The 12,755-nt window shown below is 33.3% G+C and overlaps 1 protein-coding gene across 17 annotated transcripts in view; it reads right to left on the bottom strand.

Annotated features, from left to right (window-relative positions):
• LOC143255850 (proton channel OtopLc-like) overlaps window positions 1-12,755 on the bottom strand; it is a 75,016-nt gene that overhangs the window by 11,009 nt on the left and 51,252 nt on the right. For 11 of the 17 annotated variants that reach the window (XM_076512222.1, XM_076512185.1, XM_076512209.1 and 8 more), the window contains 3 exons: window positions 5,121-5,235; window positions 3,432-3,696; window positions 1,562-1,722 (listed from right to left, as the gene is read on the bottom strand). In XM_076512222.1, the coding sequence (XP_076368337.1) occupies window positions 1,562-1,722; window positions 3,432-3,696; window positions 5,121-5,235 (541 nt within the window). Of the gene's footprint in view, window positions 1-1,561; window positions 1,723-3,431; window positions 3,697-3,967; window positions 4,330-4,517; window positions 4,637-5,120; window positions 5,236-7,167; window positions 7,332-12,755 lie in introns of those variants that run through there. The other 6 variants (XM_076512250.1, XM_076512261.1, XM_076512288.1 and 3 more) reach the window with 5 other exon arrangements.

The raw sequence follows: 12,755 nt of genomic DNA on the forward strand, positions 1-12,755 counted from the left end.
AAAAAATATATAGTGTTTTATGCCTTGTAAGATGCATTTTTTTCCTTTAAAAATACCTTGAAAAGTCCTCATGCATCTTCCAAGACAAAAGTGATGGGTTAAGGCAAGAGGTTAGCTTAGGGTCTACTCAAAACAACCTCTCATACAGATCATAATCTCCTTACTTACCAATTACAAGTATTTTCAATAGCATAAAACATTCAATTTAACTAATATTGTTGATATACTATGAAGAATATGATGTATTTGACTGTATTTAATCAATAGGTTGAAAAAAGTCAAGGCTGTAGCAACATGTTGGTTGCTGAGTCAAAATATTTTTTTCTTATAATTGTCTTTCCAAAATTAGGGTGCATCTTTCATGATGTATCATCATACAAGGTGTAAAATATAGTATATATATATATATATATATATAGAGAGAGAGAGACAGAAAGATAACTGTTACCCTTAACCCTACAGATAGTATACAAACATGTACACAGCTCTAATGCATATTATGAAAGTACAACAACAAATTGTTTTCTTTGAATTTAAATAGGTCTATGCTGCACAAACAATGATTTCGTAAAATATATTTTGGTAAGTTATAAATGATAAATTACTTGGAATTTACCTTTTGCAGTTGAGGAGCTAACAAAAATGATTCCATGGCTTATTTAGGCTGTTACCTAGAAGTAAGCTAACAACTACAGAAATAACTAACAAAAATAGGTTTGTTACCTCTACCTAATACATTCCACAATAGAGGATTAAAATGCCAAAAAATATAATGAATTGCCAAATATTTAATAGATGAGTAACAAAATGATTAAAGACAGTTGTTCTTTCACATCTGATCCTTGGTGGCTCAAATCGAGTTTCAATGGCAGGCTGAACACAGATAACCTACTCTGTAGCTTAACAACAAATGAACTATCACTCTACTTCTTTCACTGTAGCAGTGTCAAATTTAGAACTAAGTTTCAACTGTCACGTTCAATCATGAAAACAGGCAAAGTGATTAAGAAAAATGTTGTTCAGTTCTGGAGAAGACCTAAATTTTAAACTCTTAAGTTTAGGCTGTTTAAATTATATACTGAATTTCAACTTTCTCAGTAAGTACAGGAACAGATTTTGAATGAATAAATAAATATTTTTACTGTCATTACATAAAACTTGCTTACCTCAAGTGTGAGTTAGTTTGTTTTTTATATTTTACTCAAATTATTATGTAAAGCTGTATTTATGTTCTGTCTTTTATAATGAAAATATTAATTTTAAAATGACTGCACATGAAGGTAAGCAACTGTTTGGTAAATAACTTTATAATAATAATCTAGTAACATTTGTTTGCTTTTAAACACAAAGCTTCACAATAACCATACATGCTTTTTCTATCACAGGATTCAAACCCTGAATATCAGTGTTATAAGCCCTCAAGCTTATTAACAATGAAACTAGCCTAATCAGATTACTTACTCCTACCTAAATACCATTTAAATAAGTTTCCTACCTGAGCACCAGAGCGAGATACACGTGTCAAAAAATATTTCAAATTTGAACAATATCACTGACTTACTCGGGCATTTACAAAGATGAAATACATCTGGGCAAATGTAAAAATCATGTGCAGAACTGGGTTAATTCCCAACAAAACACTGTAGCAGGGGGATGTCTGGGGAATTTCAAAGAACTGTCCAAACTCTAGACCGTTATACACCATGGTTCCAAGTCCAAAAGCTAAAATGATATATATGGTAATTGTTAAAACACATCAACCAAATTTTCTGTAATTTAATCTACATATATTAACTACTTTATCCACTGAGTGTCTGTCCTTTGCTTCAACCACAGACCTTTCACTATCTGTACTTCTTATCAATGGGATGTTTAACATTATCTACTTTTTAGTGCACATTTAACTCAAACATTATATTATGCTTTATAAACTTAATTTAAAGAGCATGTACCTGCTTTATAACATTTTTTTTACTTTTTTACATTGGATAAATGAACATTTACAGTGGCTGTAATGGGATGTAAACTTAACAATAGAAAATAAGTAAGTTGTAATAATAAGTAAACAAAGGTGACTTAATTACCTTAAATCTCTGGGTGGCATTTATAGAATAGAAATTACTCATCACAATCAGTTGTTATAATGGTTCAAAAACATAATTTGGTTGATAAAAGTGAGGGTGCCCAGCTGATGAATTAATACATTCTACTTTTATAAGTTTTTGTTTTCTGACACTATATACTTGTAGTTTATCAGTATTTTAAATTGGTTACATTATTTAGTGAGTTAATATTTAGTTCTGATATATGTAAGTAAGATCAAAATTCATTGACAATACTCGTAAACTAACACTGAATGTGAAATTCACATTTACAATTAGATTATATTAGGTTAAATGTATATGCATACAAACAGTATTTGTAAGCTTAGAAACATAACAGTAGTTAATACACCTTTGTTGTTGCCTTCTGAACAATACCAAAGTATCTGTGTGTTTGAAAAAAACACATGTACACATACCAAAGTGAATGTTTTTAATGAAAGACTCCAAAATAGTCCAGATTCCTTAATATTATACTAATATTACCTGTGAAAGAGATTAATACTGATCACAACAGATTATTCCTGAAATTTATCTGCATTATTATATGTTTAAGTTGTGCGCAGTTGCCCTTTAGGAAGTCTTCTGTTCCTCTAAATAAAAAGGTCAGTGGTTCAATGGAACTAAGTACTAAATACTAATTAGAAGCCAGTGGTTTATATTCTCAATAGTTGTACATCATTGAAGTTGTTTGATGTTTAGTTCCAGTTCTCTGGTAGTGTGCTTGTAAGCAGGGAGTCGAAAACTGGTTTGGACAACAAGTATGGAAAACAAACTCTTAACCATCACAAACCCAAATTTTGATACAGCAGATCAAGCCATATATTATTGGTTGTGATAATTATACCCAAACAATTGCATTTGGTGTCTCTTCCATCACAGAATGTTAAACCATCTTAAGTAAATTCTTATGCGATATTATGAATTTATTACTATAATTTTTAATACTAAAAATAATTTGAATTACTCTTCTGCCAGTTAAGTAGGCACCAAAATTAATGAATGAAATAAACTGATTAATAATTACCTAATCTTTTATGTGTGTGCTTTATTATAGCAAAGCCACATCGAGCTATATGCTGAGTCTACTGAGGAATCGAACTCCTGATTTTGGTGTTGTAAATACATAGACTTACCACTGTACCAGCAGGGAAACTTAATCTTTTCTTTCTATGTGTCCTGTGATATCCTCCATTATGAGATTTAATTTTAATGTTGAGCTATAAACACACATTTCCTTTTAATCATACTTTGTTTTGATAAGAAACTAGCTTTTTGTTTTATTAAAACAAAACAGAAAACTCTTGGATAGTCATACAATAAACTGACCAATGGCTCCAATCCGAAGAAACAAACTCCCGTGGCTCCGATCATTGTCAGATATCTTGGATTTTTTTACTCGAGGAGGAATAGGAGTCTCTCCTGGCTCAAGCTTTTGTCCATGATCACCCAATCTGCGAAGGTTTTCCATGATAGAGGGCTTTTTTCCACTACCAATACTGGAAGGAGTACTTGCTGGAACATTCCGTAAGATGTAGAGGTTGATATAGAGCAGAAAGAGTAAGCTGATGCTGTACATGAAGAGGTAAAACCCCTGAGAAGAAATGTGACAGCTTTATTTGACAGAAGTTAACAGGAAGCGAATGTAACCATAGCTAGAAACTTATAAACATAAAGTTACACCACATAAAGAGAAACAAGGTATACCAGAAATATAACAAAAATATCGTTGATTCTGTAAATGTATATAGAACAGGGATTTTCAAACTGTGGTACATGTACCACTGGAGGTACGTGGAGCTAATGTCGGTGGTACACGATACAATTAATATTAAAAAAATAATTAAATTTATAATAATGCCTACTTGAGCTATCAATGTACCTATACATACTACTCTCTTCACTCATATAGAGTCATACTGTAGTTGCACTTGGAAATATATGCCATGGCCTAGTGGTTAGGAAACTTGACTAGTAATCTGAAGGTCGCGGCTTCGAATCATTATCACACAGAATATGGTGGCGTTATAATTTGACGATAAATTCCACTATTCATTGACAAAAGAGTAGCTCAAGAGTTGGCAGTAGGTAATATTGACTAGTTGCCTTCCCTGTAGTATATCATTACTAACTTAGGGGCAAATAGCTCTCGTGCAGCTTTACTTTTTACCTATTACAAGCGCCTGCACTTTGCTTATCATGGTAGTAGTACACCACAACTTTACATCACCTGTAGTTGTCGTGTGTTTCGCATATTATATTCAAAGTAGTTTTAATATAACGTATTTTAAGCTTTATTATAGACTTAGGAATGGAAAAGTTGAAGTAAATGCCTGATTTCATGTAAGTGTTTCGCGAAATCTGTCATGCATAGAATAACTAACCGTAAAATTATTCATTGAGATTCATACAAACCACATCGAATTTGTTAAACAATATTTCTTCTGAACTGTTTATGTACCAAATTGTTTGAGAGTTCATAATGTTGCTGACTGCAAACTCACTATAACAATGTATGACTGACGAAAAAGGAGGCCTGGCATGGCCGAGCGCGTAAGGCGTGCGACTCGTAATCCGAGGGTCGCGGGTTCGAAAACTGACGAAAAAAATAAATAAATACAAATGCTGTCAAGTATTGCAATTTATTCAACTAAGCACTGCTGAGGTTTCCATTTTATTTAGAGAGAAACAAACTAGCAAAATCATGAAGTAATTGAATATTACATAATATTTGGATCCTACTGTTAGTGCGTGATATGAATAATAAAGCAATTTGAACGTTAATTCCGAAACAAGTATCTCATAAAGTTTTTGAGCTGAATTAATTGAGCTATTGGTTACAATACGAACATATTGCTCGAAGTGATTTATGTAAAAACGTCCGGATGATTAAATAAAATGTTTATGTTTCAGAATTTCTATTGAAAACATGAACGTTTAAAAATACAATATAAGAAAGGATGAACATATTCCAAGACCATGTAAGCTACGATAAACTAAGCCAACCATGATACTTACCTCGAAGTAAAAGAGAGGCACCAACGGGGTGACAACCTCAGAGGTAAAGAATGTTATACATATCACCACCAGGAGCTGTGCATACATGGAGCTCATTAGGATAAAGTGTTGTGTCCTGAAACCATAGAAACGACATCAGTAGAGAAGAATGAAATAAAAAAGTGACAAGAAAAGTACACACAAAATTACATCAGCAGAGAATAATGGGGTGACAAGTAACATCACAAATATTCACGCAACTATATCAGCAGAGAATAACAGAATGACAAAGTGACATCACAAACGTACATAAGCAGATACGGATGAAATGACAAATGTACACACAACAGCATCAATAGAGAAGAAAGGAATGATAAGTGACATCACAAATATACACGTAATTACATCAACAAAGAATAATGGAATGACAAGGGACATCACAAACGTACATAAGCAGATACGGATGAAATGACAAATGTACACACAACAGCATCAATAGAGAAGAAAGGAATGATAAGTGACATCACAAATATACACGTAATTACATCAACAAAGAATAATGGAATGACAAGGGACATCACAAATGTACACATAACTACATCAACAAAGAATAATGGAATGACAAGTAACATCACAAATGTTCACATAACAGCATCAATAGCAAGTTATCACACGCTCGAGTAAATTAATTTTTTTCAATATGTGTTATAAAATCACATTTGGCATCAGGCATGTTTTCTCAAATATTTTTTGATTGTAATATGCAATAAATAAATAAATAAAAATACCTACAGTCAAGTGCCTGGCATGGCCAAGCGCGTAAGGCGTGCGACTCGTAATCCGCGGGTCGCGGGTTCGCGCCCGCGTCGCGCTAAACATGTCTCGCCCTACCAGCCGTGGTGGCGTATAATGTTACGGTCAATCCCACTATTCGTTGGTAAAAGAGTAGCCTAAGAGTTAGCGGTGGGTGGTGATGACTAGCTGCCTTCCCTCTAGTCTTACACTGCTAAATTAGGGACGGCTAGCACAGATAGCCCTCGAGTAGCTTTGTGCGAAATTCCAAAACAAACAAACCTACAGTCAAACGTAATTTTTGTAATAAATAATAATCTAATAATTTATATAACTTCGTCAGCTGTCGATGCTTAATATCACCACAGCAAAAGAATAAATGGGAAATAAAATTCAACACTGTGACCAGAAAATTCTCATTATGACGTAATGATCACTTACAGCAACAACACTATGACAGGGATTAGAATCACAGAATAATAAACGTCACAGACATGAACAAAAATAAAATCAATGACTTTACAACTCACAGACATGAATACACAAAATCAACACAAAAAGCAATATATATATATCTGTGTGTATGCGTCATAGACAATAAAAACAACAGAAATAAAGGTAAGGAAACAAGGTATACCAATATTATAATGTTACAGTACACTTGAAACCCTGGTGGTATCAAACTCGGCACAAACGTTCAAAAATGTGAAATTCCTCTGTTCTGTAGCGTCCTATAAAATACTAGGCCATTTTGTCGTATAGTTTCATATAACATATGTAAAAAAGTAAACTTTACCACTTTTATTAGTCATAAAATAACATATTTTTAAGGGTTTTTTTTTTTCATGGCTCTAACCAAAACGAAAAGTTCTTTAGTCACAACTGCTCAGAGGAATGTTAACGACAAATGGCCTTTTTTGTTCGTTTGTTTCAGACTTTTCGCGTTTACTGTACAAAGACTACTTGTGCATATTTTTCTTTATAGTTGAACTAACAAAGTAGTGGAAAATAGCACTTGGACTAGGGCCCCAAAGTGTGGAGTGCGAATCATGAATATAAAGACTCACACTTCTGGCATGCTAACAACTAGACCAAACCCGCCTTAAGCTAATGTAAATAGAATAGTAGGTTTCATCCGTGAGAAAGTAAGATCGGGCTCTATTGAAAGTTGTAACGTCAGCATCATCCAGAAGTGGCGGGATGTGTGTATATATGTACTTGTTATTGTAACATTTATATTTAAATTTAGAGAACAGTTTCAAACATCTATATATACCGTTCATCCTTCATGTCACCTTTTCCCATATACAATGCCACTAGTAATTCAGCGGTAAGTCAGCAGCCTTACGACGCACAAAATCGAGTTTTCAACACCGTGGTGGGCAGTAGGGACAGGGCGAATACTTGAGATCAGTAATCGAACACAAGTACTTCATATTTCTAGGAATATGAAGACACAGTAATGTATTCATGATAATACTTTGTCAGGTAATATACAATAATGATAAAACAACGAACAATAAGATTTCAATACTATCAATTTACTATACAAACTTGTTAGAAACAGAGACAAACAAACTTTGAATAATAATAACATTTCAATACTTTTATTTTTCAAATTGCAATAACAAAGTTTTAGAGCAAAAATAATTGTTTAAAGGAGAATTATAGATATTATAACTGTCCATTGTTCCTTATGAACATCATTCTCTCAAATGTCTTGTTTTGTCAGTGAGGCGGCAGTGCTCAGGTTTGAGGGTGTTGCCTCCGATGCTAAACAAACACTCAACGGGGTGGAGAATGCTGAAACACTCAGGTAGCATTTGGCTGTTAGAGATAGGGCAGGAAATTTTTCATGAATCTTCCAGTGAACTAGAGAGTTGCTTTCTTCAGGAATGAAAGGACCATCGAAAAAGGTGTTAATTTCTATATCTTCTCAAAATGAGGTGGTTGGCTTCATAGAGACAGCAAAGAAATTAAAGACCTTACATTGTGGACAGATGCTTGCGACTGGAAAGAATATACTGAGAATCCATGGCTGCCACTACATCTTTAACATGTTTTTATTGCACCACTGAGAAGGGTTGCAGGATACCGATAATGAAATTGATGAGTTTATTAGTGATGTGATTTTAATGAGAGTATGCACTTATATTTAGTTGATTTTGTGCAGTACTCTGCTATTGTAGGCTGCTGCACCCTGGAAGAAATACCAGAGCCAGATTTACACTTTTGTAGCTCTGCCTCATGATTACGCTAGAAATATAAAAGCCTATCTCAGTTACATTGCTGAATGAAATAGATGTCATTTCTTCTGTTGATAAATTTTGGTTTAAGTTTCTTAGTTTCTTCACGATCGTAAGAGCATGTACTGTTAATAGTGTTGTAAGGTACGTTAGTTCAGACATAATGGTTACATAGAAAGGAACAACTAACTACTAACTTTGTAAAGGTAAAACTATAAAAAAATTTTAATCAATGCATAAACGTTATCCAAAATTTACAGAAAAAACTACTTAAAGCCATGTTGAACACGAAATACAAAGAGCTACATGACTTACAGAAACAAAAAATGAACCAAGAGCATCAACTGGCATGCTGTATTAAACCAGAGATTTACGGACTTATACAACGAAACATAAACCAAATCAACACTAGTAATGACAGGAACAAAAGGATCTGCCACAACAAAAAAACTAGAGAAACTAAGATGCAGACAACAGAAAAGACACCAACATGACAAACAATTGACTAACCTCATAATTAACAGATCCGACAGACAGTTAAACACAGACGAGATACATCTATTTAACAAAGAACTCAACTTCGCAATAGCACCTTGGTACATTTCAACCTTATAAATTAAAACATGTTTAGAAGACCTAGCCAGGAGACTTGTGATACTTTCCACAGAAAACAAAAACAAGAAAACAACTAAAAACATTCAACAGTCATAATGAACACGAATGAATACATCCAAAAAATGAAGAACATCCTATCAGACACAAACAGATTTAAACCAATACACACAAATCCAACAAAGACACACGAGACGCAACTAAACAAATTACTACTAAAAATGAAAAAAGTCAACACAATTTCAAGAACACTTTATTCCTACCTACGGAAGACTGACTCACGCACACCACAAATATACGGTATCCCCAAACCTCATAAACCAGATTGTCCACTACGACCAATAATGTCCACATATGAATCGTTTAATTACATAGCATGGGCATTCTCCAAATATGTAACATCAGCCAGCTCATTCATTAAAGACTCTTTTAAGTTCAAATCTAACCTTAGTCAACTTAATCATAAAGCCTTAATGGCCAGTTTCGATGTTATATCCCTCTTTACAGAAGTTCCAATCACTGAAGCCTGCAAGATAACCTTAGAACTCTATATCCGAGACCCTAACCCAACTATAGACATTCCCAGCAACCAATTAGTAACCCTCATATAATTCACCACGATGAAGACAAACGTCACGTTCAACAACAATAACTATATACAAACAAATGGTCTAAACATGGGCAATCTACATAGTGCTTTCTTTATCCATACCAGCCGTTTTTAAATATATAATTTTCTCTACAAGTTGGTTTTCTCGTCATCACGAATCATGAGTAATGCTAATTACAGTTGACGCATAAAGCTTCTGAATAGTTTTAAGTTTACAATCAAAGCACAAAGGTAAAAGTTAATACGGAATGTAGCCTGCATATTTTTGGTTTTATCTGTCAATTGTACCAAATAATATATCGATTTTAAAAATGAGCATGACAGGTTTTTCGTTAAATCAACAATGTTCTAACGTGCACAAATATTACGTAATTATCATCCTCATGAGGTGTATAGGGGGATGGAGAGGATCACGTCTCATAAACTGAACCTACATATATAAAATGTATTTAAAAAGTTTAAAATTACCCATAGATACCACCTAAATACCAAGATTTCAGTAAAATTACAAACATTTTTCTAGGGGACATTTTCTGGATCTCCCACTGCACATTATATACAACAAAGTTAACTTTCATATAAAGTTATTTATAAAAACAGTTTTACATTATTATTTTTAAAACTGTAATTTAAATTTAACAAATGCTACACATATCTTCGTAACAAACAAACCTTTAAATTCTCCTAACACAACAAACAACTTTCAACTAACTCGCTGCTAAGAGACTATAAATCGTGACTGCTCACTGACTGTTCAATGACAAAACACTTGCACGTTATTATTGGATCTGATTACTATAGTTAGTAGTAATCTCCAGTTCCAACTTAATACGTTTGTTTGGGATATCATTTTTATTGCATGTAGCTGAAATTGTTTCAAAAGTGCTTTGTTCATGATAGTTTGTGTATTAATATTTTAGTTTAGCTGATACAGCAGTTCAGCCCTAGTCGTAGAAGATATCAAAATTAATTATTACAGAAAATATGACGCCAAACAGGGTTATCCTACGACTATGAGATTAGGCTTAGAACGAGTCTCGTTTGTGAAAAGAGAACTTTGTGGTACTGGGAACTGTTTAAATGTGCTTTTTAGCTCAATTGGTTGATCACTCACCTGATATGTGAGAAGTCTCGGGTAATAATTTCAAAGCATGATCGAGGTAGACAAAAACAAATTGGATTACTAGTTACTAGATGACAGTTACAAGCTGATTAACAGTAATCAGAGGTGATCATTAGCTACAATAACCAGTCTGTACACAGAGTCGATTAGTTCTTAATAACAGACGTTCATCTATCTTTCTTGTAGAATGTTAATGTATATAACATCTGGGGATCCATACACCAACTTCTTGATATGTTTGCTGCTAAAGCACCTTTTTGGGTAGGGAAAGATGGGAAAACGGAAGCTGGGTGAATATGAATTATACTACTATACATAACCTATGTACTATACTAACTATACTATATTGTATATACTATATACAATACTATACTATAGTATTGTGCTCAGTAGGAAGGCTACAGGATGTTCCATTTTGCAACCCTCTTATTTGTTGTTCAGTTACTGAAGTTATTTTAAGTGTTGTAATTATTACCGAATAAGATCAAAAGGCCTGTAGAGTTAACAAGAAAGTAACCAAATATCGGTGTAGCGTGGATACGCTGGAATATAGCTAACAGTCTAATTTATTATATAGTAAGTAATCGCAGGCAAATCTCTCTCTGCCACGTAACTTCAACACGGCCAATTTTGATACAACCTTGAAAAACACAGAAAAATCGAGAAATGCTTGAGACCTGCAAGAAAGTTTTACTGTACTAAATCCCTGGTAAACTGAAATACAACGGAGTATTTACCTATAAAAAAACTAAAATTATGTTTTTGTGTTATTTTTATTCCATTCATATAGTTTCTACAAATGATCAAGTCCATTATTTACTTTTTATTATTTTTATGTTTTGTCAATGTGTGTGGCCTGTGGAAAAGTTTCTTTGTGTTAAATTCTATGCAAATTGGTCAAAAAACGGCCTAATAATTGACCAAAACCTCCACAATTATGATTTTCGTGCACTCTGACCCCCCAAAAAGACTCAAAACGGATAAATTCAACATTTTGTACATTGAAAGACACATGAAACTTCATACTTGTGCCAGTTTTCGTTTAGATTGCTGTATAACTGCACAGGAGCCCAAAATTACATGTTTGTGTTGTTCGACTTTTGACCTCATAAAATCCTTAAAATCAGCTAAATAAAAAAAAAATGAAAAAATTATCTGGGCTTATTAGATCAAATTAGAGCCCTATCATGTTTTAAGTCAATACGAAGAGAAATTAAAGAATGGCAATCGATTTACTGATCATATTAAGTAAAATAAAGTTTAGTCCTAACTAAACTAAAACACAAATGTAAACAAGTTACAATGTTAAGTTACCTCTTTATCGAATATAGTCCGTACTTAATAAAGGCCTAACTAATATTACATTTAAGACAAGTGGGCTTATAAATTTCGATGTTTGCGATTAGCATTATTTCGTATTATTCTAGAAATTTCTTATTTAAAAGAGTACTGTTGTTGTAAAGATCCATATTTTACCGCTACTTTTTTGCTGGTCTTTGTTGTTATCAAAGCCGTCGGGTTAACAGTAAAATCTAGTGGGACTGCAACATTAAATTAGTTATACTTAGGTATATCTCATAGATATACTGTGATACTGAGGTTATAGTGGTATGAATACTCTAAGACAACGATTTTAGATAACTAAACCTATTAGTCTGCACAATGCTCATTACCAGAATTTGTGTAGCCATTGCCAACTGGTGTTAAATATATAGGGAGTCTAGTGATGCACATTACTTCAAAACCTTGCTCTGTCCCTTCCTATGTTAGCTTTGTTGATTGATTCATTTGAATAGAAAAAAATGTGAAAAGCGTTGATATTTGTAACCGACAACATTAGCTGAACAGTAATTATTTGAAGTTAAGTGAATATTACACTACTTTTTAGTACGGCATTATATCACACTGGTTCCAATTATTTACACTAATACACAAAAAGCAATGTGACGGAATGTATATAACCGTGCCTAAAACCATATTGAACACAAGAACAACAACAAAAATTTAAGCACGTTGATCATATTACAACAGAATTCGTCAAATTTTAAGTAACATTACGTAAGCTTACTGAAAGTTGAATCCACTATGTCCTGACCTACCAAGCTGTAAAACAGATGTGCCCACATATTAATTAGGCTAGTGTTACACGCCACAATGAAACTAATGGGACAAAGAGACACGAAGTTTCTCCACCTTCTATACTCAGTTTTATACAATCCATCTAATATGCTGCAAAAAGGCAATACACTAACACTAAAATTATGTTTCACATC

This window comes from Tachypleus tridentatus, chromosome 1 (genome assembly GCF_004210375.1).
Source record: "Tachypleus tridentatus isolate NWPU-2018 chromosome 1, ASM421037v1, whole genome shotgun sequence".
Lineage (NCBI taxonomy): Eukaryota > Metazoa > Arthropoda > Merostomata > Xiphosura > Limulidae > Tachypleus > Tachypleus tridentatus.